Raw genomic sequence first — 27,908 nt, 5'->3', positions numbered from 1 at the left:
CCTACTTTCCCCTATTTATTTGCTCAACCTTCAAACCCAGAGAGCATTTCCAGCTTGGCAGAGAAAATAGCCAAGTACGATTTAATTACCTTCATGAAAGGGTCATCTTAAAAGCTGGCTCCCCTTTCCTGAGTCTGGGCCAAGATCACTGAACGCCCCCTCTGGGATGCCTCTGCAGTCTGGCAGGCGGAGGTGCTGGCCCTGTGGCGTAACACCTCCTGAGGGCTCCTCTCACTTCTCATGGCTCTCACCTGTTGTGTCGACCTCTCAGGGTCCTGTGGCCCTGATGTGACAGGTGGCCCTGGGAATGATGCTTGAGGGCAGACTGGGCAGCGCTGCAGGCCGTAGGGGGCGGGGGAGAGAAAGGAGCCGTGTCCAGACACACCATCACCCTCTCTCCTGCTGAGACTGTTTCGGATGTGGAATTTCACAGTGGTGTGGGTTAGCCCTCAGCCACAGGTCACATGGTGTCCACAGTGAGATTTGCAGAGGGCTCCAGCTGGAGTAGGGATGGAGCTGCCGAGGTTCTAATTTGAGCTCTGCCTGTAGCCAGGACATAACTCCAGGCAGATGCTTATCCCTGGGTCCCTGTGTGGTGAGGTGACATGCCCTGCCCCGCCGGGGCCTGGAGGTGTGGGAACGTCAGGTGGGAGAGAGTGTGCTGTGCCGTGTCCAGAAGTCAAAATGGTGGTCCCGTTAGCAGCCAGCCCGCCAGCTTAGCCAGCTTGGGGCAGGGAAGAAGGCATCGCTGTAGCCTGCTGGGAAGGCTGCGTGGGGGCATCCTGCAAGGCCAGGCCTGCTGTGGGAGCCTTTGCTGGGCTCAGGGCCTGGCCTTGGAGATGAGGAGTCAGGTACACGGGGTTCTGTTGGATACATTGTCCCTCGTCTACTTTTATTGCGTGCTTGGGTTATACTCCCTTGCTCTACCCCGAGTTGCCAGAACCTGTTATTATGAAGGTTTCAGTGGCAAGCCCCCCTCCACTCGCCTCCTGTAGACCATTTTTCTCATAAAAGAAGTTTTGCAAAAGACCTCTGTTCTCTGCCTCCTCTAACCCTGTCCCATCCTGAGGAAGCCGACTGGCTGTGCGATAGGAGAAGCCCACAGCTTGTGGAGCCCTGTCTCATACCAGCGGCCTTCTTGGGTCTCTCTTTCTTTCTTTCTTTTTTTTTTTTTTTAAAGATTTTATTTATTTATTTGACAGAGAGAGACACAGCGAGAGAGGGAACACAAGCAGGAGGAGTGGGAGAGGGAGAAGCAGGCTTCCCGCCAAGCAGGGAGCCCGATGCGGGGCTCGATCCCAGGACCCTGGGATCAGAACCTGAGCCAAAGGCAGACGCTTTAACGACCGAGCCACCCAGGTGCCCCTTGGGTCTCTCTTTCTTTCGGCCAGCGCTGATAATGGTAGAAACCCACCTGGCAGAGTCACACGTCGCGCGAGCGTGCGCACCTGCAAAGGGAGCTCCCTTTGCTTGCTCTCTCCTTCCTCCTCTGTGCTCTTCATTCTGTTTTTGTTTGAGTCCTTCTCTCTCCTATCACCTTCCACAGGAACCATGGCTGTGAGATTGTGAAGGTGCAGTTTTTAACCCAGCGGTTCAAGAAGACGGGACATCTCCTGACTGTCACCAAGGATGGGATCTTGCAGATCTGGTCTGAGGCCTTCTCGCTGCTTAACTCCTTCAGGGTGAGGGAGGCCCACCCGTGGAGACACATGGGGTGGTTGGAGAGCCTTTGCCTTCGTACCTTGATAGTGAAGGTGACTGGACCCAGAGTAAGCTCAGTCTTGGGTTCATGGTCCCTGCGGTCACTGCTCCCAGGGCCAGGTTCTGGCTTCACTGTGGGACTGGGACCCTCCTGTTTCTCTTCTGTAAGCAGGATGACATCTGGGTGTTTGGATGTCCAACAGTTTTTACACCCAGTTTTTCCAAACAGAATGTCACTGAAGTCCTCCCTGGCCACCAGGCTTACTTCTGGGCCCCATCTCAGTGAGTGGTATCATCACCCACCAAGGTTCCTGTGTTAGCGATCAGCCCCCTCTCCTTTCCCTGTCACAACCACTCCATCACCAAGTGCTGCTGATTCGAATCCTTTACCTGGACCGGGCAGGAAATCACAGTGGTTGTGAGAGTGGGCTCTGGAGCCCACCTTAGAACCTGACCCTGCCACCTTCCAGCTCTGTGACCTTGGACAGTATATAGCTCTCAGTTTCCTCATCTGTCACATGGGGTCACCGTAACGCCCTCAGGCTGCTGGGAGGATTTAATGACATAATACCCATATGGTACTCAGAGTAGGACAAAGCCTACAGCGAGTGCTGGACAAATATAAGCTGACATCATCATTGTCTTTGTGCTGCCAGCTCCTGGCCAAGTGCAGTAAGTGGGAAAACACTCAGGAAGACTGGCTGTGAACTTAGTGTCGCCAGGCCAGGCCAGAATCGTCCAGCACACGAGGAAGGCGCAGCTCCCCAGAGAAGGAAGGCTTCCTGAGAAGGCTACCAGCAGCAGGAAGGGTTTCAGAAGCCTGTGAAACACCAGTGTTTCAGATGCATCAGGGGGAGTCCCGTGGGGCTGGAGCGTTCTGGCTCATCCCCTCTCGGTTGCCTAGGGAGACAGCTCAGGGCTGTGGAGGTCCAGTGACTCTCTTGGGTGTACTTGGTAGCCCAGGACCAAGGGGGACTCACACCTGAGTTCCTGAGGCTAGGGTTCCTGGCACCCTCCACCCTCTTTTTCTCTGTGTGTTTATTTTGGTGTGAAGGGGGCACTTGATAGCCTGAGCTAAATAATGTTGGTTATGGCTGCTACTTGATCACCTCAGCACCCCGCAGAGGCCAAGTCTGAGAGGGTTGAGGAGGACAGAGGGAGGCCCAGCATTCCTCCTTGAGGGGCTGCTTGGGCAAGTAGATATTGGCAAGAGTGATCCACCAAGCACCGTCCATGAACACCCATTGCATGCCGTGGTCATGCGGATGGAAAATGCTGGAGTTTGCGGGGAGAGGGCTGGGCTTCACTTCCCAGCTGTGCAGCCTTGGACGAGTCACTGAAACTCCCTAGGGTGGCCCTGGGCTTCTGGGAGGAACATGGAGGTGATGGGCATTACAGTCCCCGCTATTGTGTGTGGGTGGCCAGGGGCCTTGGCCCATCGTCCTCACTGCCCAGCTGCCGGCACCAGCCTCTGTGCTCTTGGTGTGTCTGAGTTCTGATGCTACGGTCCCCTCCCTGCGCCGGCCTTTGCTGGCCCTTCCGCATACCCACCTAGAAGAGCTGCCTGAAAGCCCCCCTTCCCTTCTGTTTCATGTGGCACTCCCTCCCTGCTTCCTTCAGTTCCCAGTCTGTGGCTTTATTCGGGGAGTAAAATACAAGTTCCTTAGCTGGTCACCCTGAACTCCTCTCCCATCCTCCCATTCCCCGAGCCTCCTCTTTTCCCTGGACACCAAAGCCCATTCTTGCTGACATGCCTTTGTGTGTGGCGTCCCCCACCTGGAGCCTGGAGCGCCCGCTCAAACTCCGTCTGCAGGGGTGTTACGTGAGGCTGGCAGGGGAGCGCGGAAAGGCACCTCACACCCCGGCAGGACGATTTCTCGTTCATAAGCTGCGTGAACCAGGTGACACCCACAGATGGTAAACAAGATTCAGACAAAACAAGCAAAAACGAATACAATGTTCTATGTCTATTATATCTCAATTAAACCATGGGGGAAAGAGACAGGCAGAGGGGCAGTTCATGGGAAGTCAGTCTCCCTCTCCCAGACCCTAATTCTCTCCCGGGAGGCAACTTCTGGGACCAGTTTTGGGGTGCTCTTCCGTGGTTAGACTGTACACACATCCCCCCACCCCTTCCTTTTTAAATATACACATGGTAGCGCATGATAGTGCTGCTTTCTACCTTGCCTTCTCACTGCATAATAGATCCTGGTGACTCCTCTCTGTGGCAGGTGCACACCTCCCTCGTTTCTAACGTCCGGGTGGTGCGCTGTGGTTTGGGTTTATATCCGCTCTCCTTTGCAGGCAGCCTGTGGCCTGTTGCTATCACAGCAATGTAGCAGGGCCCACCCTCGCGCACACACTTCTCTGTGAGCACGAGGGAACACATCCATAGATTTGGCTTGGAAGTAGATCCCAGGATTACAAACCATGCACATTTAAAACTTTGATGAGTGGGGCGCCTGGGTGGCTCAGCCAGTTAACTGTCTGACTTCAGCTCAGGTCATGATCTCAGGGTCCTGGGATCAGGCGCCTGTGTCGGGTGGGTTCCGCGCCCAGTGGGGAGTCTGCTTCTCCCTCTGCAACCCCCTCTCCTACTTGTGCTCTCTCTCTCTCAAATAAATAAAATCTTTAAAAAAGTACTTAAAACTTTGATAAGCATGTCAAATGGCTCTAAAAAGGGGTTGTGAGGATGGGTGTTCCTTAAGCCCATTTTACAGATGTGGAAACTGAGACTCAGAGAGGTCAGGGCACTTCTCCAAGGCCCCATCAGTAGTTGGTGGGAGCACCGGGCTCCATACTAGGTCTATGGCTGGTTCCAGGGCCTTGGGTGGCAGGAGAGGGCTCATGGGATCCCGTGCTCCTGGTGTGCTCTGCTGGGCAAGCCTCCCTAGCCCAGATCTCTGCTCTTCCTCTGGCCAGCTTAACCAGATCCAGCAGGTCTATAACCTGCAGATGTGGGTCATCGACATGGTGTGTCTCTATAACATGAACCTGATTGCGGTTGCATCTACTGACCAGAAGATAGGTGAGTCCCTGACAGCTCCCCAGGCCTGCTCTAGGCCGTTGGGGGGCATGCATTTACACTTGGAGAGACCTGTCACCGAGCCAGCTGTGGGCATGGGTTAGAGTCCTCTGGGGGTGCTGCAGCTGGTAAGCAGATGCTGCGTGTTGTCACCAGATCCCCAAGGCCTGGGACGTGGGCTTGGCTTCCATGCATGTCTCCCCTTCTGTGTCTTCCCCAGAGTTCTTTGACATTAGCAACCATAACTGTGCCCGGGCCTTCACCTTCATTGATCTGGACAGCTGTGTCTTGGCCATGGACTACTGGTGAGTCTCAGGGAGATTGGTACATAGCCTTGGCGGCCACATCACTCAGCAGGGTTGGGACTCCCAGAAAGCCTCTCTGGAAACAGCCCTGGAAGGATTCCCACTCTGTGTGTCTGTGTCCTCTTCACCAAGCTGCCCCTCCTGGGGGAGTCACTCAGTCATCAGTCCCTCTTCCTCCCATGCCCCGAGCAAGTCAGCCACCGAATCCTGGCAGAGGCTTGTCCCGCCAAGGCCGAGGACTCTGGGAATGTCATGGTCCATCAGTAGGGGTGAGCTGATAATGAGCATCTGGAGGACGAGGGACTCATTTGTTTGGGTTTTAAAAGAAAATAATGATTTCTTTTGGACCTGGTTCACCGATGATCTGGATCTGGGTGGCTGGGCCCATGTTTGTCAGCTGTTGAGGGCAAGGCTGGAAAGTCGTGTGGGAACTGCTCTCGCTCCCAGGCGGAGGAAGGTCGTTGGACGCTGGGAGGGTGGAGGGTTGCAGCTGGTGTGCGCAACCCAGCCTCTTCTGTCCCCACCTCCCCTCAGGTCTGACTATCACAGAGGTGTGTTCTGCTACGGGGACACCAAAGGCAACGTCATCATCTTCACCTCTGACAATGTGACCCACGGGTTGTTCAACCCCCGAATCCTTCCCAGGACCTCCAAATGGGGTAGCTAAGATGCTGAGGAATTGGGGGAGGGGGGAGATGGCCCTGCCCTGAGACGCTCTTCTCTCTCTCGCCTTCCAGCTCAGGAGCCCCTGAGGGGCAGTGAGGCCATTTGCTCAGCTCAGAGTGGCTTGTGGGACAGGGGGTGATGAGGGGACAGCAGGAGCCAGAGGGGGCTGATGAGACAATCTCTGGGAAGGCAGGAGGTTGCACAGGGGAGGCTGAGGGGAGGGGCTGCAGGACCCTGCTCATCCCAGCAAGAATGAGCCTGGGCCCGCTGTGCGACCCTGGGGAAGCCGCTCACCGGCTCTGGGTCTTGGGATGACGGCACTACCTTTCTCCGTGGTCGGGACGAGGGTCTGCTCTCCTTGGCTGGGAGCAGCCTCTGTTTGTGGGGTGGGCGTGGGGCAGACAGGCGTGCGGGAGGGCCTGGCTCAACGCGGATGTGAACATGCATAAGCACAGTGACATCTCTTGAGCACTTGTGTGCTGCGTGCTTTGGGCACATGGCCTCCTCCAGTCTCCCACCCACTGCCTGTCCAACTGCTGCTACAGTCCATGAAGAGAGGGGGAAGGGTACTTTCGGGGGTGCAGCACTTGCATGGGCCCCACAGGGTAAGTGGCCCGAAGCAGGCGGTCCGCCCCACAATCCGAACCTCGACCCCTTGCTGGGCTGTACCCCAGACTGACTGCCTGCTGCAGGGCACTGTTTGGGGCAGCTCCGCCAAGGGCACTGGATGCCAGCTCTGGGGCCTGGGGCTGTCAGGGGCTCGTCTGAGCTGGACGCTGTCCAGGATCGAGCCTTTGGTGCACAGTGTCAGGCCTCTAGGTTGCTTCATACCCGTCTAGAGGAGGCCCCGGGCCACCAGGGTCCCCAGCCCCCGAGGACACTGACTCCCCTTCCACCCAGGACACCAGCGCAGCCCCTTGGGCTTCCAGGCAGAGTTTCTGAGCAGGACACTCTCCAAGGGCTCCCAGGCCCTGGTGCTATCTCTCCTGCTGAGCTTGACAGGGCAACACTCCCCCCACTGGCCGGATGGAAAATGGATCCTGCCCCGGATATAGCAGTGGGTGGGCACCAGCTGCATTCCTGCCTCATCAGCCGCTGCCCCCCCCGCCCCCCCCCCCGGCCCCCCCTCCCCCCCCCCCCCCGGCCTCCCCTCCAGCTCCCCCACCCCGGTGCCTTCCCTCGCGCTGCCCTAACCAAGGCGGCTGCCTAGCTGAGGTCATGCCGCACCACCCTGGGAACCGACGTGGGAGGTTGTGGTGGTCTTTGAGCTGCATGTTGGACGGGAGATCGGAGCAGGTGCAGATGAAGCTGGAGTGTAGGAAGGAGGCCTTCCATGCCACATGCAGCCTGAAGGCTGGTCACGCACGAAGGTGGGCCCACCAGTGTGTTGCCTTGGGAGGAGGTGGACAGACCAGCTCTGTGTGACCTGGATCCAGTTGCTTAACCTCTTTGTACCTCAGTTCCCTTATTAAACAGGGATGAGCAGACTCAATTCATGGCTTTTCTGTAAGGTGGAAGGAGAGCATGCAGTGTGAGGCACACAGTAAGGGCCAGGTGACTACCTCCCTTGACCTCCCGGGGCCCTCCCAGCCTCATGGGAGAGGCAGACAGGCAAACAAGCTTGCACTGCAGCCCTGGCTAAGCTTTCTGCCTCCTGTGCCCTTGCAGGGCCCGCCCCACTTCAGCAGCACTCCACCCCTTGGGACTTCTCTTGCCAGATGGGGCTGGTGGTTTTGCAGCAGTAAAATGCTTGGCCTAAGCCCCTAGGTCCCCCTCTCTTTTCTGCATTTTACCTGGGAGTTTCTCTCAGACTTGAGCCCAGATTGTCCCAGTCCTTCTGACCCACCTCCTTAAACCCTGCTCTGCAGGTAGACCCAGGCTTGTCCCCGTCACCGCTGGCTCCATCTGCCTGTGTCAAGCCTTTCCATGTGCACCAGGGGCCTTTCCTGGAGGCTCCCGGGCCTGGCCGCTAGCCCTGGGAGGTTTTGGAGGCCGGGAGACTCTAAACACCTCAAGGGCCAGGCTGTGCTTAGGGCAGTTGCTCCAGGCATGTTTGCTGGATGCTTCTCCTTGGAACTTGTGTTTCCTGGACAAGGTGGGGCATGTCGTTTGAGGCATGATGGTAAACTTCCAAATGATCCTTTCCAGAAAGAGTAGAGCCTGTGGTCTCAGTTGGTTCTCCAGTCCAGCAGAGCTGGAGCTCCCTAAATGAGAATCACCTTGTGTAGATTGCAGTATGCAGGGGAGAGGGAGGAGCCCGGGATGTGGGGCCGGCTGGGCATGCAGGGGCACAGGGGCTCCGGGCAGCAGTGTTTATCTGCCTGGGTCTGTGTTCTGGGTGTTGAGTACACCCCACCGAATCCACCAGAACGCGGTAAAGCTTGAACAAGCATTTGGATGGAAAAGCCTTTTGAGACATACAGGAGTCGCAAACCAACTCAAGGTGTCCCCTGGGGTTTTGCTGATCTGGCAAAGGTTGGGAGCTGGTGATGTGGACCTCGCTTTTTCTCTCCTATCAGATCACTGGACCAATGTTTCTGCACGGAAGCTCCTAAATGAAAAGTCCCCTTTGTATAGGAGTTACCAGCTGAAGGTAGGTTGTATCTTTCCTTGGCCTGTTACCATGGTAATTATCTGTACACACTCACCACTCAAAAATCAATACAGAAAGTGGATTTTCCCCCTGAGTTCAGTCTTAGGCCTCAGGGCTTGGTCACTGGGAGCAGGATGGAGGCCGCTGTTGGATCCCATGGCTCGTCTCTCTCACCACCTCCGTTGCTAAAGCCCGGTCCTGGCAGACACTTGGACGGCTGCAGTGGCTTCTAGCTGTTTCTGCACATCTTTTCTCCATGCAGTGCTTTGCCCCAGTCAGCAGCCAGAGGAATTAGGAGCTAGAAACAGCCACGTCACTCCTTTGCTCAGAGTACCCCCCCCCGCCCCCCTGGTAGCTTCTCATTGCATTCGGACAGAATCTTACCATGACCATCAGTACATGATGTGACCTGGCCCCCTGGCCTGTTCCCCATCTTGCCTGTTACTTTGCTTCTTCTCATTTAGTCTATGCAGAGAGATGCAGGCCACCTTGCTGTTCTCTGGACACTCCAAGCCTTTTCCCACCACAGGGACTTGTCACACTCTGTCCCCTTCCCTAGGTTCCTGTGTCCCCCTTTCTCTGCTTCCTTCGGGGCCCTCACCAGCCAGCTTGGACCAGCCCTGCTGCCTGCCCCTGCCTGTGTCTCTTCACGCTGCAGTGCTTATAGGATTCTGACACCAGGGACAATGTGTTTTTCCCACACTGCCATGCAATTCTTGGACCTCAGCCGGGTGACCTACAGTTCAACTCAGTTCTGACACTATCTACCTGGAGATAGCATCAGATCCTACAGGTTGAGGCTCAGTCCCACAAGACTGCTCCCCCCCGCCCCACCTTGAAGGCCAGTCACAAGTTCAGGTTGTCCCCTATGCTTCTGACCCACCAGTTATAAATCAGAGGTTCCCATGACCCTCTCTTTGGGTTCTATTAATTTGCTAGAGTGCCTCACAGAACTCAGAGAATCATTTTACTTACTAGATCACCAGTTTATTATAAAAGGCTACAACTTAGGAACAGCCAGAGGGAAGAGATGCAGGTCAAGGTATGGGGAAAGGGGTGGGGGTGGGTAGAGTTTCCCTGCCCTCTCTGGGTGCAAGGCTCGCCCCACACCTCCACATGTTCACTAGCCCAGAGGCTCTCTGAACACTGTCCTTGTGGGTTTTTATGGAGTTTCATTACATAGGTATGATTGATTAAATCATTGGCCATTGGCAGTCAATTCAACATGCAGCTCCTCTCCTCTCCCCAGGGATTAGGGCGGTGGGACTGAAAGTTCCAACCCTCCAAGCTCATGGTTGGTTCCCCTGGCAACCAGTCCCCATCCTTAGGGGCTTTCCAAAAGTCACCTCATTAATGTAAACTCAGGTGTGGTTGAAAGGGGTTCATTACGAATATTAAGACACCTTTGTCTTATCACTTAGGAAATTCCAGGGGTTTTAGGAGCTCTGTGCCAGAAATGGGCATGAAGACCAAATATACATTTCTTGCTGTAAATCACACTAGCACAGCTTACCTCCTCCCAACTTTGTATCGTCCACCCACTGCTTTCTCAGCCTGTCATCCTCATGGAATTGGCAGCTCCTAAGGACAGGCACTTAGGGTCTTGCTTGGGCTCATTCCAGGAGAGTCACTCACGAATACCTTCTTCTCCATCTTCTGTTGGAATCTCATCTTGGGCTTCGTTTTCTACCCCAGTTGCTAAGTGTCCCGGGTTCTCTTCGGTGCCCTGAATTCGGTGCCTTCATCGTGAGAGAGACTCAGTGAGGCAGTGCATTGAAAACCTAGCTCAGTGCCCGACAACCCCCTCCATTCTTGTCCTGAAGAGGAGAATCCCCGGATTGGGAGGCCAAGCACAGGACCAAACTGCAGAGCCAGAACTAGAGAATTCAGGGCAGTCAGGCCACCCTCTTGACTGCTGGGTCTCAGCCTTTCGTTGTTCAAGTTGCACCAGATAACATTTGCACACACTCCAAATCATGTCCTGAAACACGGAGGGCAGCGGTGGGGCAGGGAAGCTCCTCTCTCCTCCGTGGCGGGGATCCCTGTGGATAAGAGGGACTGCGGGCCCGGCTGACTCCAATCCATCCTTTCTCCTGCGCGGGATGGGGTGACAGATGGTGCTGTCACATGGGCTGACCTTGCCTGTTCTCCAGCTTATAAGCAAGAGTTCCCGTGATAGCAGACTTGGGTGCTTTTCACCTGTCTCACTGACAAGTGATGGCCCAGGACTGGGCTAGGACCGGGGTGGGGGCGTGTGGGCGTGTCAGAGCTGCGATCACTAGACGGCATTAGGCGTGCTCAGCTCCAGCCCCTACCACTGCCACTCTCTTCCCAGGCGCTCCATCCCAACTGGTGCCAACAGGTCAAGTTCATCCCCCAGCTGAACACGGTGGCCTCCTGTTCGGCCATTGAGAAGTCCTCTCTGGTGCTGACCATATTGCCATCCAAAGCCCCAGAGAGCCCCAAGTAAGGAGCGCCTCTGCCCAGGCTGGAGTGGGGGAGCTGGCGGCGGGGGGATGTGATGGTGCCCTGGAGGGTCTGGCTTTACCTCAGCCACCCGTGGCCATCCCCACTGAGAGTGGGCCTGGCCCCAGGACAGCGGCATCCTGCGGATCTCACTGGGTTACGAGAACTTTTATGGAGCGTGGTTTTAATCTTTGCTACCAGCAACAAAAATATAACAAGCCTCTTTTATCCACCAATTTATACGCAAAACTCAGCACAGAAGCTGGCACATAGGGTAAGCAGACAGTCAGCAAAATATTTTCTGAATGGAGGAATGAATGCGAGTTGCTTTACCTCTGTGCCCCTTGCTCAGTGTCCTCGTCTGTAGAAGGGGGTGACAGCAGTACTTCTTTCCCTCGTGCCAGAGCTGATTGCTCTTTGTGCTATATGGTCAATAATTGGTAGCACTTACTCTTTGGAGATGGTTCTGATCTCTTTCCTTTATTCCAGGTTCCACTCCCCAGAGTGGATATTTTTCTGCCTCCCTCCCTCCCTCCCTTCCTTCCTTCCTAATCAGTGATTAGTCACACTAGTAAGTCTATATACGTAGGTTGACCCTGTAAAAAAGTAAAACATAATAAATAAAGCCTCAATCCTTCCCTTACCCAATACCCACTGTCTCACCCCGTTCTCAAATGTCTCACTTCTATCATTTTCATGTGTACCTTTTTAAAAATTATTTTTAAATTTTTATTTATTTAATTTTTTAGAGAGAGAGGGTGGGGAGGGGCAGAGGGAGAGGGAGAATCTTAAGCAGGCTCCACACTGACGTGGGGCTCGATCTCACGACCCCGAGATCACAACCTGAGCTGAAATCAAGAGTCTGACCCTTAACCAACTGAGCCACCCAGGCGCCTCTCATATGTATCTTTCACCGTGCATTTCACAGTAGGTATTTTCTCCTGGTGGATTTTTTTTTTTTTCCTTTTGCTTCTGCTATTTCCTTCCTGCAGCAGGTCTTTACCTCCTGGACCCTTCAGGTCTGTGACATTTTGCTCCTGGGCAGGTTGAACCATGAACTGCCCCCCCCTGTCTTTTTGGGGGAGCAGCTGGGTGAGGCACAGCGGGAAGAATGAGGGCCACTTAGGCCCCATCTCTGTCTGTCCGTTCCTGTCCTGGGTTGGGTAGGGCTAATTTGGTCCAACTCCTCATTTTACAGATTGGAAACCTGAGACCTTTGAGCAGGGGACGTGTCCCAGGCCTAGCTGTACCTCCACTATCTTGCCAGCCAGAGTCCTCTGCACACATCCCTACCCAAGCCCTGGAACTAGCTGCTGGTTGGAGGAGGGGGCCCCGGAGAAGGCCTAATGCCGTGGGGAAGCTTCAGTCCTGGCTTCCGGGCCTTGAGTGAGGCAGTGTGGTGGGATTTTGCTTGGAGCTGATTTGCAGCAGAGGCTCATCTCTCTGCTTTGGTGGTAGTATTATCTCATGTCTGTGATACGTGTTTTATTCAGCTTGTTTTTTTATTTATTTATTGGGTCTCAGTGGCAGGTGGACATCACAGGATCACCTCATCCTGGCCATGAGGGTCTCTGTGGTCTGTCCCTGCTGCCTTCCTAATCTCACCTCTTCTACCTTCCTCCTCCAGCCCCCTGTGGCCCCCTTGTGGTTCAGGCATGCTCCTGCCCCAGGGCCTTTGAATTGCTCCTTTCCGCCCAGTATGCCCTTGTTTCTTCTTTGTTTTTATTTTTTAAACATTTTCGTTACTAAAAATCTTAAACACACAGAAGTAGAGAAAATACTATGATACTTTAATATTACTAGTACCTAGTCCAAGTTAATCTCCCCCCAGTTGTCTCTAACATATCTTTTTCGATTATTTGGTAAGAGATAAAAACAAATTCTTAGGTTTTGAGCACAGGAACAGTATGGTTTGATGTGTAGGAGCATCCTTCTGGCTTCTCTGTTGCAAGTGGAGTGGGCAGGTGTGGAGTTGGGGACTCCAGTGACGATACCACTGTAATAATTCAGGCTCCCTATGATGATGGCCTGGAATCAGCCAGTGGAGATGAGATGGTGGGATTTGAGATACACTCTGGTGGCAGGTTGGAGAATGTATTTATACCCATGAGAGCACGCAGACCCTTCGGGTTGTCTGCATGCAGTACACCTGCTAGCCGGCAGGTGGCACCATTGACGGTTTGCTGGTCTCTAGTTCCCGGCAAGGACCTCTTAGGGCCTGGCCGCCACAGGAGGGGTCTGGCATTGTCACCCCCAAACTTTGCCTCTAGAGTCAGCCTCAGTCTCCGAGGCACTGTGGGCCTGAGAGCTTGGCTCCCTGGCAGCCAGCACGCGCTGAGTTCTTCAGATGCTTGCAGCCAGCAGTGAATCTGAGCCGAGGAGCCAGGGTGGAGTTGGAGGGAGCCCTGTGCTGGGTGTGTGGACTGACCCACAGTGTCTCCCCTGCTTTACCCTCTTCTCTCACTTCTGCCCCCACCACTGAGTCAAAGCCACCTGAACTGCTTGCCATGGCCTTCTTCCCTGCGTCCCTTCTGACCTTCCGGTCCCTTCTCTACACAGCAACCATCTGCAGACTGGTCTCCTGCAGCTACCTTGTCAAAGCCACCTGTTTATTTCCCTGCAGGACCTGTCCCAATGTGCAAAGGTCCATCTCCTTTGCGTCTCTGTTCATTTACTTGCTCCTGCTGTTTCCCTCTGGAAGGAAAACTCCATGAAGGCAGGGGCATCTTATCTATGCCCCTGGTAATCCCGGAAGGGTGTAGATGCCAGTAAATCTTGGTTGCATGAGTGAGTGAATCAGCCTGAAATAATTTCTAGTGACATTGTGGTGACCATTCTTCCAGAAGATTTCTCTGTGCATATATGCATGGAGGGAGATGTATCTGGTTTGACAATAGATGAGATACATGTATTTGATATGCTTTTCTTGAAGTTTCAGTTTTTCGAGGAATCCTTCCGGCAGTGGAAGGGAGAGTAGATTTGGAGTGGGAGCAAGACTGGAGGTTAAGAGACCTGCTGGGAGGCTGACACAGAGATGAAGGGGGTCTAAACTGAGCAAAGGCCAGGGCTCTGGTGGGACATGGGCAACGAGGGTTCAGGGCCCAGCTGGATAATGGGAATGCTGGCGAGGGAGCCTCCAGGATGACCCCTAGGCAACTGGGTTAGGCCCCCGGGGAGTGATAAAGGAGCCAGTTCAGGGGCAGTTCAGTGGAGGGCATGCTGCGTTAGAGGGCTGGGGTACCCTGCAATGGGGCCCTCTGAGTTGAGTTTCACAGGGGGAGTTTGAGTAGAAAGAGCAGGATGTATGGATAAGGGGGAATAGCATGTGCCAAGGCACAGAGCTTCCAGTACTCTCGGGCCGGACCCTCCTGAGACCCCTGCCTGGGTCACCCTGGCCCTCCTGAGCCCCATCCACCCGGCTGCACCTGTTCCTGTCCTGGAGCACTGGCAACTGAGCCTCCTGCCTCTTCCTGCCACGCCCACCCTGGTTCTGAATCCTGATGCCCCCATCTTGCCAGGCTGTGGCCTTGGGCAAACTCCTTAGTTTCTGCTTTCCATGTCCTCATTGTGGCACAGGGCTGATGACACTCTCTAGGGTTATATGAAGGCTCCAGATGATGAACGAGACAGCACCCAGCACAGGAACCCACACAGAGCAGGCAGGGGCACAAGGACCTGGGAGCTCCCCTTCTCCTGGCCCTTAGAATCCCCTCATTTTAAAAAATGTGTGTCATGGGTCAGGGGACGCCTGTCTCAGTATGGTTGAAGTGAGGATCGAGTTAAGTTAAATGTATTACGGCTGTAAGGAGTTGCTCCTGCTTTGGGGGTGCCTTCACCTACAGGTGGGAGGGGGGCGCCTCCTCCACGAGCTGCTGGCTTTGGGCTGAGACGCACGGCAGCCGCCCTGCCTGTGGTGCTCCGCCCCGACTTGGCTGCAGGGTGAGCCCCGGGGTTGCTGGGGTTGCTCCTGTCCTTGGGTAAGAGGTAATGGCTTCTCCCTGGCTTCCCTGAGGCCGTCGCTCCCCGCCTGCAGCCTTCGCCCTTTGCTGTTGTAGGTTTTCCGTGCTGAACTTAAGAAAAGGGATTCTTTGCTTTGATTACTGCCCAGACAAGAACTTAGTGGGTAAGTCATCTTCATGTCCCCCAGAAACCCCAGGCCTGGTGGAACCGGGGTGAAGGCTGCTGGGGACATGGTGGGGAGGCTCTGTCTGGGCTCCTCTCCTGCCACTCTGGTCGCAGCCCGTGGGCACCTGGGGCGGTGTGGTGACATGATGGGGGAGGCTGTGGGGGAGGAGTGGCAAAGGGGCAGATGATAACCACAACCCCCCATCTGCCACACCTGCCTGGGGTCCAGGGCCTGGTCCCAGGAGAAGGTCCCAGCATAGGCCCCCCATGGTTGACACTCGTTCTTTTGACCCCAGCGACCGGTGGCTATGACCCCCTCATCCGCCTGTGGAACCCCTTCTTCTCAAAAAAGCCCGTGTGGATGATGAAGGGGCATCAGACTTCTGTGACGCACATCCTGGTGAACAGCAAAAATAGCAGCATCCTCCTCAGCGTCTCCAAGGACAAGGTGCTGTCCTCATGGAGCACAGCTCTTCCACTCGGACCGGTTCCTGTTCCCCGGCACAGATGCTGGCCCTGGGAAAACCATGTAGCTCGGCCAGGCCAGGGGCCGGCAGTCAGCGGCAGCCTGAGGCCCAGGGGGATGGTGTGACCTCCCTGCCCGTGTTCCACATCCGCCTGGCTGCCCCAGGTGGAGTCACCACGAGGGGGCTGGGGGTCTCTGACAGCCCCTGGTAGAGGCCTGCACCCCACTCTGAGCAGTCCGCCAGAGCTGGGTTCCCATGTTGCCCAGCCTGGCTTCTTGCTCTGTGGTCCTGGGCAAGGCCCTTCTGATTTCTGAGCCTCAGTCCCCTCATCCACAGGATGGGTGGTTGAGAGGTTTAGAGCAGGACTGGTGGGAAAGTGGCAGCGTTGCGGCTGATACACAGTAGGTGTGCGACACGTGTGAGCCACTCCCTGTCCCCTTCCCCCCCGGCTCTCCTAGCGACCCCTTCTCGGCTGCCCTGGCTCTCGCGGCCTGACCGGACCTTCTCCAGCGCCTGGGACTCCCTAGTTCCGGGCCTGTCACTTTGCACCTCTGCACCGATTGGTTCAGGGCACCGCCCCGGCTTCGGGGCTGCTCAGCTGTTCTAGCCAATGTGGGGATGCAGCCAACGGCTCCAGGGGTCCTCCTTCAGGGCACACGTCTGTGTCTTCTGGGAATCAGTAGATTGAGAGTTGGCAGGACCCTTGGGTTACCCCAGCCACCCTCCCCAGCACAGCCCACACTTTCTGTTATCTGGACTTCTCCCAGTAGCCCCGAGAATTGGGTGTCCTGGCGTCTGCTGAAGGATCTGAGGCTGGAGGGGCAGGGGACCAGGACGAGCTAGCCCAAATCCTCACAGAGGTGATGGGCAGAGGCAGGGTATGGATTGGAGTCATGCCCTTTCCTGCTTACTGCTGATGTCTCCAAGCAGTGGGCATCCTGGAGGGACTTCTGTGGGTTCCTCAACTTGGGATGAACTCGAGGGGGCTGCTGTGGGGACAGGTGGGCTTTTTGGCAACCCTGTCGGTAGGCACAGTGTGCGGTGCCTGACTTTAGTTGAGGTAGGCTGGCGGGGGAGCCTGTGACGGTCTGCAGGGGCTCATGCTGTCTTGCTCGGTCTTCATCCTCAGCTGTTGAGTGGCCGCCACTCCAGCAGGGTAGGAGGGTGGTGGAGGAGCCTCAGTTTCCTCATCTGAGCATAAGAACCGCATCTCTGTGGTACGGTTGGCATCTGTGCGGTAGGTGTGTGTTGGAGGTGCTTGCACTGTGTGGGCCCTCCTCACGCCCCAAGGCCTCGGGCACCCATGCCTCCCCAAGAGCCCACCCTCAGCCTCTCTGCCCGTTTCTCACCCCCCAGAATATCCGCGTGTGGGACATGCAGGACTACATATGCCTCCAGTCCTTCTGCGGGAAGCTTTTCGCCCTGGGGAACTGCCCCATCACCAGCATCTACTTCCACAAGAACGAAGACAGTCTCATCTGTAGCACCTATTCGGTGAGTGCTGGGCGGAAGGGAGTGAGCCCCCGCTCCTGGGCAGGAGCCGAGAATGCATTCATTAGACGCCGCCCCATCCCTCAAGGAACCGAGGAGGTGGGAGGAGAACAGAGAATGACAGTAGAAAATGCTCCGTGGTGGGATGAGATGCGTACCAGGTGCTTCTTGGAACACAGAGAATGGATCCTTAGCCTAGTGTGGTCAGGGAAGGCTCCCTGGAGGAGGGGACACTAGACTGACGTTTTAAGCTTCCCAGGAGTTATGAAGGACACTGGACTCCCAAGGAGGAGGCGTGAGAGGTATCAGCAGGCAGGCTGAGGAGCCAAGAGGCCTCACTGGGCTCAGGTCTGTGTGCAGTCAGGACGTTTGATGTTGTAGTTTATTGGAAGTTTCTCCCTGGGGCCAGTCACTGGGGGCAGAGCCCTTTTGACTGCCCAGCTGCCGGCCTCACTCCTCACCTATAGATTGGGATCCTCAAAGGGTACTTGGAGACCGAGGAGCCGGGAAAAACAGGGGAGAAGACCACGACCTACAGCTCACCCGTGTGTGCCGTCCTCTACAGCAAGATTTTTAAGCAGGTGAGTGGGCTGGAGCCGGTCATGCCTCAGGCTGTCAGGAGGGCCAGGGGACCTCGGGCAGGACCCAGACCCCCTGAGGGGTCCAGAGCTGCATCCAAGGAGCAGTCAGCACAGCGGCGGGGTGGGGGGAGGATTCATAACTTTGAGGGTGGCGTGGGGGCAGCAGCATGTGGATGAGAAGCAGCCCTGCAGGGGGCTGGTGGCCTGAGGTGGGGTGGGAGCCCCACCACTTGGTTGAGGGATTGCCTCACTCCTCTGAGCAGAGGAAGGTGTCTTCACGAGGGCCTTACTGGGCAGCAGGAAGGGCCTGGTTGCCCATTTTGGCAGGACATCGCAGGGAGAGGGGCGCTGGGCCAGCCCCAGCCGTGACAGGTGGGGGCCACCCTTGGGAGTGGGGACGCTCTCCTCTCTAGGAGCCCCAGCCGCCTGCTCCCCTGCAGGTGGTGAGCGGCTGCCTGAGCAGCTTGGTGAGCGTGTGGGAGGTGGCGACGGGCAGGCGGACGATGGAGTTCTCTGTGACCGGCGACCAGCAGATGGAGCTGTCCACCATGTGCCTGGACGAATCGGAGCGCTGCCTGCTCACGGGTTTGCGCGACGGCACCATAAAGATGTGGAACTACGCCATTGGTGAATGCCTGCTGGTCTTCCCCAACATGGACCACCTGGAGGTCGGTCTTCTCTGTCAGCTGGCACTGGGGGCGCCGCGGGGAGACGCAGAGCACAGCGCCCCCGAGCCTGGGCCCCCCCTCTCAGGCTGGGCACATAGACTGCCTGCCTTCATGCCTGCCTGAGCCTTTGTGTTCTCGCCTGTAGAGTGAAGCTAGGTCACAGTGCCTGTCCTTATGAAGCATTCTGCAAGTGCTATAGCTACTCTTGTTCTTTCGATTCATGAGCACGCCTTAGCCCGGGTCTGAGAGCTTCAGACGGCATTTCTAGCAGTGGGGCCAGGAGAACCCCACGCTCACTCCTGTTCCGGAAATGTCTGCCAGTGTCCTAGAGATGGTCTGGGGTATGGCATAGAGCAAAGCCAGCCACTCTGGGACCTGAGCCCATGACTAACTCTTATGAAAGTCCTTTAACTAGTTCAGAAGGAGCCCTTGTCCGAGTAGCCAGGGATCTGAGTACCGTTCAGACCCTATCACTCAGTTATTTGACCCTCCCAGGGATCCCCCTGTTGAGCGGACATGGATACCTACACTCGCTCCCTGCTCCAAGTTTATCAAACGGGATAATGTGATGTGAGAGCATTCTGAAAAATATATGGTGGTACCGCTTCTAGGGAACTCATCATCATGGAGAGCTTTGACTTGGGGCCATTTTCTCTGAGGTGCCTCAGGGATCTGTTTTCTGTCATCTTCCACAGATTAGTGGGATTGTCCATATGAACAAAGCGTTCTACGTGACTGGGTGGAGTAAGAGAATCACTTGCTTCATGTGAGTAGCTAAGGGCAGCTGACTACTCTCCTTACTTCAGATGGGTTCCCCCATTCCTAGCTTCACTAGTGGTTGGAAGACCAAGCAAGAAATTCGTGGTGGGTAATGTCCAGTGCTTCATCTGCTTATCTGTCCATTCATTCACCACTCCTTGAGGCTAACATGTTCTAGATTTTGTGCTACGTGCTAGAGATGGGTGTAAACAAGAATGATGGGGTCTCCATCCTCCAAGGGGGATGCAGAGGCTAATCAAATAACTTCATTTATAATGATAAAGTCTGTTGAGTGCTGTGGGGGAAGGGAGCACAGGTTTCTAAGGGGAGGGGATGGAAACCCGATATCGTCTCAGGGGCGGTCAGGAAAGGCTCATCTGAGGATGGTGCAGGTGGAGTAGGGTCTTCTCAGCAAAGCAGCAAAGGGCTGGGGGTAGGAAGAACATTCCAGACAGAGGGAACAGAATGTGCAAGGCCTCTTCCTTTCCAGAGGGCCCTTCTAGGGCCATGGCTTCCCTTCTTTAGTCCTTACTCAGCTGTCCAGAGGGGGCGGATTCGTCAGATTAGTTTATATAAAGCCCCGAGGACAGGGCCTTTGTGGTGGGTACACAGCAGGTGCTCCGTAAATGAGGTCGGTGGGGCAGAGCTCCAACCTGAGTGCCCTCTTCCGAGTTGCCTCCCAGAATCTAAAGGCCTTGGTGTTTCCCGCCCCTGGGAGCAGTAAGGCCGAGTGGCCCGCCCTCCCACCTCTGGCCCTGTGCGTAGGCTCCACAAGACCAAGCCGGTGTTCGTGGGCTACCCCTGGCACATCTTCCACAAGGAGGACGTTCTGAGCATGGCCAAGTACCAGAACCAGTTCCTCGGGACCTCTTCCTACAATGGGGACATCCTCTTCTGGAACGTCAACCTGTTCAAGCCCATCCTCAATTTCAACGCCTCTGTGAGCCCCTTGCCTTTGCTGCCCAAGAAGGTATGGTTAACAGGAGCACCCCCCACTCTCTCTCAGCTGTGGGTCAGACTCAGCTGGAGGGCCGGGTGGGGAGGGCAGGAAGGAGAGGGGACATGACGACTTCTTTTGGAGGAGGTTGGGAGCTAGGTAGGTGGGTGCTAGTTTCTAGAATTATTCTCATTTGCCAGACAAGGAAACTGAGGCACAGGGAGGTTAGGCATCTTGCCTGAGGCTGCACAGCCCAGAAGTGATGGGTCCAGACCCAGGTGGTGTGATAGCAGAGCATTCACATCTTCCAGAGCTGGTCCTGTTCTGTCTAGTAGATGACTCTTTCCTCGAAGGCGGCTCCTGTCTTACTCCTCATGGCTGTGTTCACACTCCGGGCTCACCAGGCTCATGCAAGGGACTTAGGAAACCCACACCATCTCTGAATTATGCTATCTTTGCAGATGAAGCTGGAAGGGGCCTTTGGGGTCACCTTATCCAGTAATTTTCCAAACATGTTGGGGACAGATGCTCAGAGGCTACTGCAGTGGCTTCTCCTAGAGCAGTTCAGCTTTTTACCTGTTTAACACTTCGGAGCTTCCCTTAAGATTACAAACAACCTCACAAATATTTGGAAACCACTGTCCATTTCACTGATGGGGAGACTGAGTCCCTCACGGGAGTGGTGTCCCGCCTGTGGGCACTCAGGGCATTCCTGGTTGGCCCCGGGACAGGGTTATGAGTTCTGGTTTGATGCTTCTTTTTTTTTTTAAAGATTTTATTTATTTATTTGAGAGAGAGAAAGCATGAGGTGGGGAGGGTCAGAGGGAGAAGCAGACTCCTCGCTGAGCAAGGAGCCCGATGTGGGACTCGATGCCGGGACTCCAGGATCATGACCTGAGCCGAAGGCAGTCGCTTAACCAACTGAGCCACCCAGGCGCCCTGGTTTGATACTTCTAAGGGTACTCAGTTTCTAGGGAAACTGCAAGCAAGCAAGGCCTGGGGCACCTGGAGGGCCCTTTAGGTATTGGCATCGGGCCGAGGAGGCCCTGCATGTCCCTCTGGGACACTGCAGTGTCACTGGGGCGGGTTTCTCCCTGGCACAGGTCCAAGAAGTGGACAACTTTCTGGCTGAGAGCCTCCGGTCAGGCAAGTCCTGCATGGAGCACCAGGAGTGGGCTCACAGACCACCAGGGCAGCCCCCGGTCCCCAGAGCCAGGACTGTGGCCAACGCCAAACTGCAACGGAACCTGATGTCGGCGCCCCCGGTGATGAAGCACCCCAGAGACAAGCAGCCGGAGAGGCCTGCACCCCCACAGGTGGGAGCGGGGGCTGAGCCCTGGCAGCTACCTGGGGGCCTGTCGTGTGTTTGTGTTCTTATATGGAGGCACTCTTTCCAGAGCTCCTTTACGTCCATCAGCTCACCTCCCTGGTTAGATTCACCTGATCCAGCCCACTCTGCTGCCTCCAGTCTGGGCATGGTCCCTTCCCAGAGTCTACAAGCTGGGGGTAGGGCAGACCTGGAGGGAAGACAACCCAGAGAACCTAGAATCACAGGCTAGTTCCTGGGCTACTTTCTCAGTCCTCCAGCGAGTGTAATCTGGAAGAGATGAGCCAACTGGGCCCTGCCTACCTCCCCCACCCAGCCTCTCTGAGGCTCCAGGGGTCTGAGGCCCAAGCAGAGGCAAACTACTTCCCTGCTCCTCTGAGCCCTTATCTCTGCCCCAAGATTAACCCTTCCAGCCTTGACTGATGGTCTCATTTTGAGGGGAGGAGGGAGATAGAGCCTGGGGGTGGGGTGGGTGTTTGGCCTCGGACTCTCAGCAGTGAAGACAGTATCTTGTGCAGGGCCGGGGGAGCCCAGCAAACTGCTTCAGCAATTGAGCCTGATTCCAGTTCCCGGGAACTGAGGCTTGAAAGAGAAACCCCACCTTCCGTAAATACACAACACTTGTCGGGTGTAGGCAGTGCAGACTCGATCCCACGTGGGCTGCTCGGACGGGTTCTGCTGTAGGACGCGTGCACTGCGTCTTATTACAGGACACTCAGACCACCTCTGGAGGATCGGGCTGCACCACTGCATTCGCATCTTGTAGAGCAATGGCTATACACGCCCTAATCCTCACCTTTGGCCAGGGGTCTCTTCCAGGACAAAGGCGGGGTGGTTTCCACAAAGGCAAACTCAAGTCTCTGTCCTGAGAGCAGAAGCTGCTGGTTTAACATGGAGATTCCCCAGCGCTGGAATGCCTTTACTGCAGGATCCCTTCAACACCCGGCCATCCCTTTCACAGGGCAGTGGATCGACCGAGGGGGGCTGGGCGGGTCGTACTTTCAGCATCTGCCTCTGGTTTCTGTTTCCCCACAGGGTGATGACCTGGGAGGCCCATTTTTCTTTTCAGAAACCTGTCCACTCTGGAAGCCCCAAGCTGTTAAGAATGCCCCATGGCAAACAGTCGATCTTCAAAGATGCTCAAAGAGGGGAATTCCAGAAGATCCTGCTGCAATCCAACGCGTCTGTGGAGAAGGTGGGCCACACTCAGGCAGGGTCTGGGCTGTGAGCCGGGCATGAACAGTGGGGATGGGCTGGGAAGGGCAGGGCCGACGAGCCTAGGGGGGCCAGCCTGGCTCTCCCCAGGACCTGGAGAGGCGTGGCGCAGGTGAAGGAACCACTCAGAATTCTGGCTTCAGGGCTGCTGTGTGTGTGGGAAGCTCCTTGGGTGTGCCTGGGGGGCTGTGGAGGGTCCTCTCCTGGTTGTGGGCTGGACTGGGAGGTAGGAGAAGTGGCATTGCCAGAACCCACTGTTAAAATGCCCTTCTGTGCTCTGGTAGGGTGTTCTTTGTTTTGTTTCTAAGATTTTATCTATTTATTTGAGACAGAGAGAGTGTGTGTGTGTGCGCGCACGCGCATGAGTTGGAGGGAAGGGGCAGAGAAAGAGGGAGAAGCAGACTCCCTGCCCAGCAGGGCGCCCAATGTGGGGCTTGATCCCAGGACCCTGAGATCATGACCTGAGCTGAAGGCAGATGCTTAACCAACTGGGCCACCCAGGCTCCCATGGTAGGGTGTTTTGTACAACATGTGAGTAGGGATTGGGTCATCTCTGTTCTTCTCCCTTCCTCCTGCACTTTTCCCCTTTCTGACCTTGGACACCCCTCACTGTGTTGTCACCACTAGATGAAGTGGCCTCTAAGGCCCTTTCTAGCTTTGATCTGCAAAGATATGGTAATTCAGAGACTGTTTGGGTTCCCTAAATCCCTACCAGTGAAAATCCACATCACAGTTGTGTTAGGGTGTGGCAGGACGGGCCCTTTCCCTAGCTCCAGGGCATCAGGGACTTGGGAATCAGGGAGCAGTGCCCTGCAGAGCTGGGTCCTGCGGGGGGGGGGGGGGGGGGGGGGAGGAGTAGTAGTGAGCTGCAAGCAGCTGGACAGTCTCTCCTCCAGGTTCTGAATGTGCTTTGCTCTCTTTTAAAAAAATGCCTTAGGGGCACCTGGCTGGCTGAGTAGGTAGAGCATGCAACTCTTGATCTCGGGTTGTTAGTTCGAGTCCCACATAGGGTATAGGGATTATCTTAAAAAAAAAAGCCTTAAAAAAACTTTTAATTTTAATTTTTATTTTTTTTATTTTTTTAAAGATTTTATTTATTTATTTGAGAGAGAGAATGAGATAGAGAGCATGAGAGGGGGGAGGGTCAGAGAGAGAAGCAGACTCCCTGCTGAGCAGGGAGCCCGACGTGGGACTTGATCCTGGGACTCCAGGATCATGACCTGAGCTGAAGGCAGTCGCTTAACCAACTGAGCCACCCAGGCGCCCAAAAAAACTTTTAAAAGTAGTCATGCTAGTTGTTAAAAAAAGAAAAAAAGAAGTGTGTATAAAGCAAAATATAAAGGTCCCCAGTGTCTCACTCACTCCACCCCACCAGCAGTTACAGCCACAGTCACTGCTAGTGAAATTGGTGGCCTCGGTTAATCTTTATCCTTTTTATTTTTAGATCAGTGATGTAAAATCATAGCATGTCCTACCATTTACTCTCTAAAAACGTAATTAACCATATGGCATGGATATGTTTTCCTATCCATAATTTAGGTTCATCTTATTCTTTTGTCAACTTACCTTATTCTTTGTAATAATTGCATAGTGCCCCATAGTTTGGAGGGATCACAAACGATTAGGCCAGTCTTCTCTTAATAGACATGTAGGTTAGGTCCAGTTTTTAACTTTGATGAGCAGCTCTGCATTGAACGTCCTTGTACGTATGCTTCTGTGCGCTTGTGTTAAGTGCATTGTGAGGATGGATTCCTGGAAGCAGTTGCCCAAAAGAACCCATCCCTTTCAGCCTCTGAGTCTGATCCAAGTAGATGACTCAAAGCCTGACCTTTGACTGTGACCTAGTCCCCTCAGGGCCCAGACAGTTATTCATTAAGTAAACACTTAATGTAAACGTGCCAGGCCCTGGGGAGGCTGCAAGAAAGAAAAGAAACAAAAACCTGTGCCCTCCTGCAGCTGATATTCTAGTTGGGGTGAGGCAGACAATTAACCAGCGAGTAAAATAAATGGTAGGTCACAGGGTGAACCAGTACAGCGGAGAACCAGAAAAGTGAGGCGACGGTTGTGGGGGTGGGGGGTGGGGGGCGGGGATGGCAAGGGAGGTGGAGAGGGTGTGGCCGTTTAAATAGGGTGGTCAGGGAGGGCTTCGTGGAGGAGGTGGCATTTGTACAGAGCTTGAAGGCTGCAGTTGTTTGGAAGGATGGTGATCCAGGCAGAGGGAGCAGCAGATACAAAGGCCCTCACAGGAGAGCTTATTTGGAATGTTCAAGAAAGAACACTCTCTCTCTCTCTCTAATTAGAAAGTGGTACATGTCCTTCATTAAAACTGAAAACTTGAAGGCTTATAGTAGCATATAAAATAAAAGAATGACTTACCTTCTTCCTCAGTCTCCAGGGATAATGACTGTTAAGACATCCTGGTAGGGCGCCTGGGTGGCTTAGTTGGTTAAGCGACTGCCTTCGGCTCAGGTCATGATCCTGGAGTCCCGGGATCGAGTCCCGCATCGGGCTCCCTGCTCAGCGGGGAGTCTGCTTCTCCCTCTGACCCTCTTCCCTCTTGTGCTCTCTGTCTCTCATTCTCTCTCTCTCAAATAAATAAATAAAATCTTTAAAAAAAAAAAAGACATCCTGGTAGACATTTTTCTGTGCAATATACAAGTACATACGTGTACTAAAGTATATATGTACCTACAAATATTTTTTCACCACATAGTATCCTCTTATATATACGCTGCTCTGCAATTTGCTCTTTTTCACCCAACACCTAATGGCACCACTTCCTGTCAGTGTCTGTGGAGCCATGGCCTCTCATTTACCAGCTGCATGGCATTTTGGCATCTGGGATACCAGGTCTATCCAGCTAGCCCACTGTTGCTCCTAGACAGTTAGGTTTGTAGCTTTTGCCTTTGTAGCTAACATTGCCATGAACATCTTTGCACATGAATTTTGGATCTCTAGTCTATTTCCCAGGCATAAAACTCTAGGATTAGAAATGCACTCTTAGAGGGGTGCCTGGGTGGCTCAGACGGTTAAGCATCTGCCTTCGGCTCAGGTCATGATCCCAGGGTCCTGGGATCGAGCCCCGCGTCGGGCTCCGTGCTCCGCGGGAAGCCTGCTACTTCCTCTCTCTCTGCCTGCTGCTCCCCCTCCTTGTACACACTCTCTCTCTCTGTCAAAAATAAATAAAATCTTAAAAAAAAAAAAAAGAAATGCAGTCTTAGAAAGCTTTTGATAGGTAGTGTTATATTCCAGCCTAATAATAATATCAGCAACAGTTAATATTTATTGGGCTCTGAGTATCTGCTAGATGTGAGCTTAAACATTTACATGAATTATTTTTATTTTGTCTCTCAAACAGCCCTTTGGGTATATACTATTATTATTCCCATTTTCTGGGTAAAGAGACTGAAGCTCAACGAGGTGAAGTGACTTGTCCCAAATCCTCACTGTCAGAAAATAGCCAAGCCAAGGCCTGATTCCAGATCTGTTGGTTTTCAAAGTCTGTGTCCTTGACTCTTCGTACTGCCACCATTGGGAATTCCTTGGGCTTTTTATCTGGACTGGTGATCTGTGTGTAATAGGATTTGTATCGTGAATCTTGACAAGAGTCTTTGAAGATTACTTACAAAGGACTGAATGTCTATTGCTGAAATTTCAGGCACTGTGGCTGGTGTGTGTGTGTGTGCATGTGTGTATAGCTGGTGGTCCTGAGGCTGACCCTCCTTCCTGGCTTCTAAGTGCTGTCTTCTACCCCCACTGTTTCTGAGGCAGCCAAGTCCTTTCCCTCTGGGGAACTGGGCAGCAGACAGAGTGGAACTTCTCAGGATGGTGCCCTGGAGAGGGTTCCCCTTGGTCCCAGCCTTTCCCTAGTGGATGAGAGTGAGGGTGGACGGGGACAAGGACACCTGGGGGAGTTTTACCTGTCAGGTCCCCTTCATCACCATTTCTGTCCGGCCATCTCAGAAGGCCATGGGGGAGGGCAGAAAGGGCACTTGGAGGGAGACAAGGACACAGATCCAGGGGCAGCTGTGTCTATTACAGTCTAGAGATGAAGCCCCCGTCCTTGACCCTCTCCTTCATGGTGAAGGACAAGATGGGTGGGGAGTGGCAAAACCCTCTGAAAGGCATGAAGCCCAGTCCATGTGTAGCTTCAGCTTCTTCAGAAGGGGTCCCAGGCAGACTGCTAGTCTCCCCTGCTGTTGAGAACTGTCTGGGACCACTGGGGTGAGTGAGGCTGGAATGTCCAGCCTCAGTCCAGAAGCTCTTTCCAAAGCAGGCAGGGGACTATCTTTGAGATCTCAGGGGCCAGGTGCAGAGTGCGAAAGGAATAGTGTTGCTTCCCTGTCTTCCAACCACACAGATCCTTCTCCGTCCTGCCCAGGGCGGGGCATCCTTCTGTGCCCACTCCTGACATTGACCACACAGCCCTGACCCCTCTCTGGCCATCATGCCCCTTCAGCCTGCCCATTTGAACTGTCACAGGGCTGGTGCAGGAAGGGTTGGGAAGGAAGCCTCAGCTTTCCCCAGTTCAGAAATGGGAAATCTTTGTGGCACATCATTTTGGTGAATCCTGTGCGGGTATGAGGAATCACATTTTAAGATAATACTTGATCTGGAGTATGCTTGTGACAAAATTGTCTTTAAAAATGATAAATAATAACTCTTTGAGATTTATTTTTATATGCCTGTATGTGATATATACACAGAGGTATGGTTTTGGTTTTTAAACAAGACCAGGAGCATTTGAGATTGTAGTTCAGCTGTTTGCTTTTTTTTTTTTTTTAAACCTAGCATTGTAGAGTAGACAGCTTTTCCTCTCAGTACATATAAATATATCTACTCCATTCTTGTTAATAGCTTCATACAGAGGGCCAATCTATGCTTTTTTGAACCTAAAACTTATACAATTTGGTAGGCACCCTTTATGAAAAATAACACAAAATTATGAATAAAAAACTAGATACAAAATGAAATTTATTTAGAATCAAAAGAAATGACAATTTTAAAATTTACAACTGACAATTATAACAGTCACCACATGTTGCTAATTCCTCCCTTGGAAGGGCCTTGAACTTGATCTTGAACTTTGCCTTAAGCTTTATGAACTTCTCTGGCAAATCTGTCCCCAACTGCAATATATTTCTTTGGATTTGCCATAATTTATTTAATGAATGCCCAATTGATAGACATTTAACTTGTTCCTAGTTTTTTGCTATTATAAACAATGGTGCGGCTGAGATCCTTATAGATATTTCTGTGTAGTTAAACTAGATTTTCTAGAAGTGGGATTAAGGGGTCACCAAGTGAGCACAGTTTACATTTTGATGGGTGAAGCCAGTTTGCTTTCCAAGAAGACTGTGATGAGCTGCCTTCCCTCCAACAGTGTGTGAGTCTACCTTGTCCTTATACTAAGCCAATAATGGATATTAGCCTTTTCTTAATTTCTGCCAGTCTGGTAGGTGGAAGTTTTTTAAAAAAAATATTTCTTTGATTATTTGTAATACAGAGCTTTCTATATGTTTGTTAGACATTTACCTTTCTTTCTTTCTTTCTTTCTTTCTTTCTTTCTTTCTTTCTTTCTT

The 27,908-nt window shown here is 53.7% G+C and overlaps 1 protein-coding gene across 1 annotated transcript in view; it reads left to right on the top strand.

Moving 5' to 3' along the window:
- The window catches only part of EFCAB8 (EF-hand calcium binding domain 8), a 60,134-nt gene that overhangs the window by 14,078 nt on the left and 18,148 nt on the right, over nt 1-27,908 (top strand). Inside the window, exons 5-19 of the mRNA XM_035006026.1 lie at nt 1,547-1,682; nt 4,624-4,729; nt 4,947-5,031; nt 5,566-5,690; nt 8,217-8,290; nt 10,626-10,756; nt 14,812-14,879; nt 15,178-15,329; nt 16,705-16,842; nt 17,307-17,420; nt 17,861-18,088; nt 18,784-18,854; nt 19,613-19,817; nt 20,888-21,100; nt 22,181-22,306. Of these exons, the coding sequence (XP_034861917.1) occupies nt 1,547-1,682; nt 4,624-4,729; nt 4,947-5,031; nt 5,566-5,690; nt 8,217-8,290; nt 10,626-10,756; nt 14,812-14,879; nt 15,178-15,329; nt 16,705-16,842; nt 17,307-17,420; nt 17,861-18,088; nt 18,784-18,854; nt 19,613-19,817; nt 20,888-21,100; nt 22,181-22,306 (1,972 nt within the window). The remainder of the gene's footprint in view (nt 1-1,546; nt 1,683-4,623; nt 4,730-4,946; nt 5,032-5,565; nt 5,691-8,216; nt 8,291-10,625; nt 10,757-14,811; nt 14,880-15,177; nt 15,330-16,704; nt 16,843-17,306; nt 17,421-17,860; nt 18,089-18,783; nt 18,855-19,612; nt 19,818-20,887; nt 21,101-22,180; nt 22,307-27,908) is intronic.

The sequence above is a fragment of the Mirounga leonina genome, unplaced genomic scaffold (genome assembly GCF_011800145.1).
Source record: "Mirounga leonina isolate KUSES-001 unplaced genomic scaffold, KU_Mleo_1.0 Mir_150, whole genome shotgun sequence".
NCBI classification, from domain to species: Eukaryota; Metazoa; Chordata; class Mammalia; order Carnivora; family Phocidae; genus Mirounga; species Mirounga leonina.
This window is presented reverse-complemented; position numbering and strand designations above follow the sequence as displayed.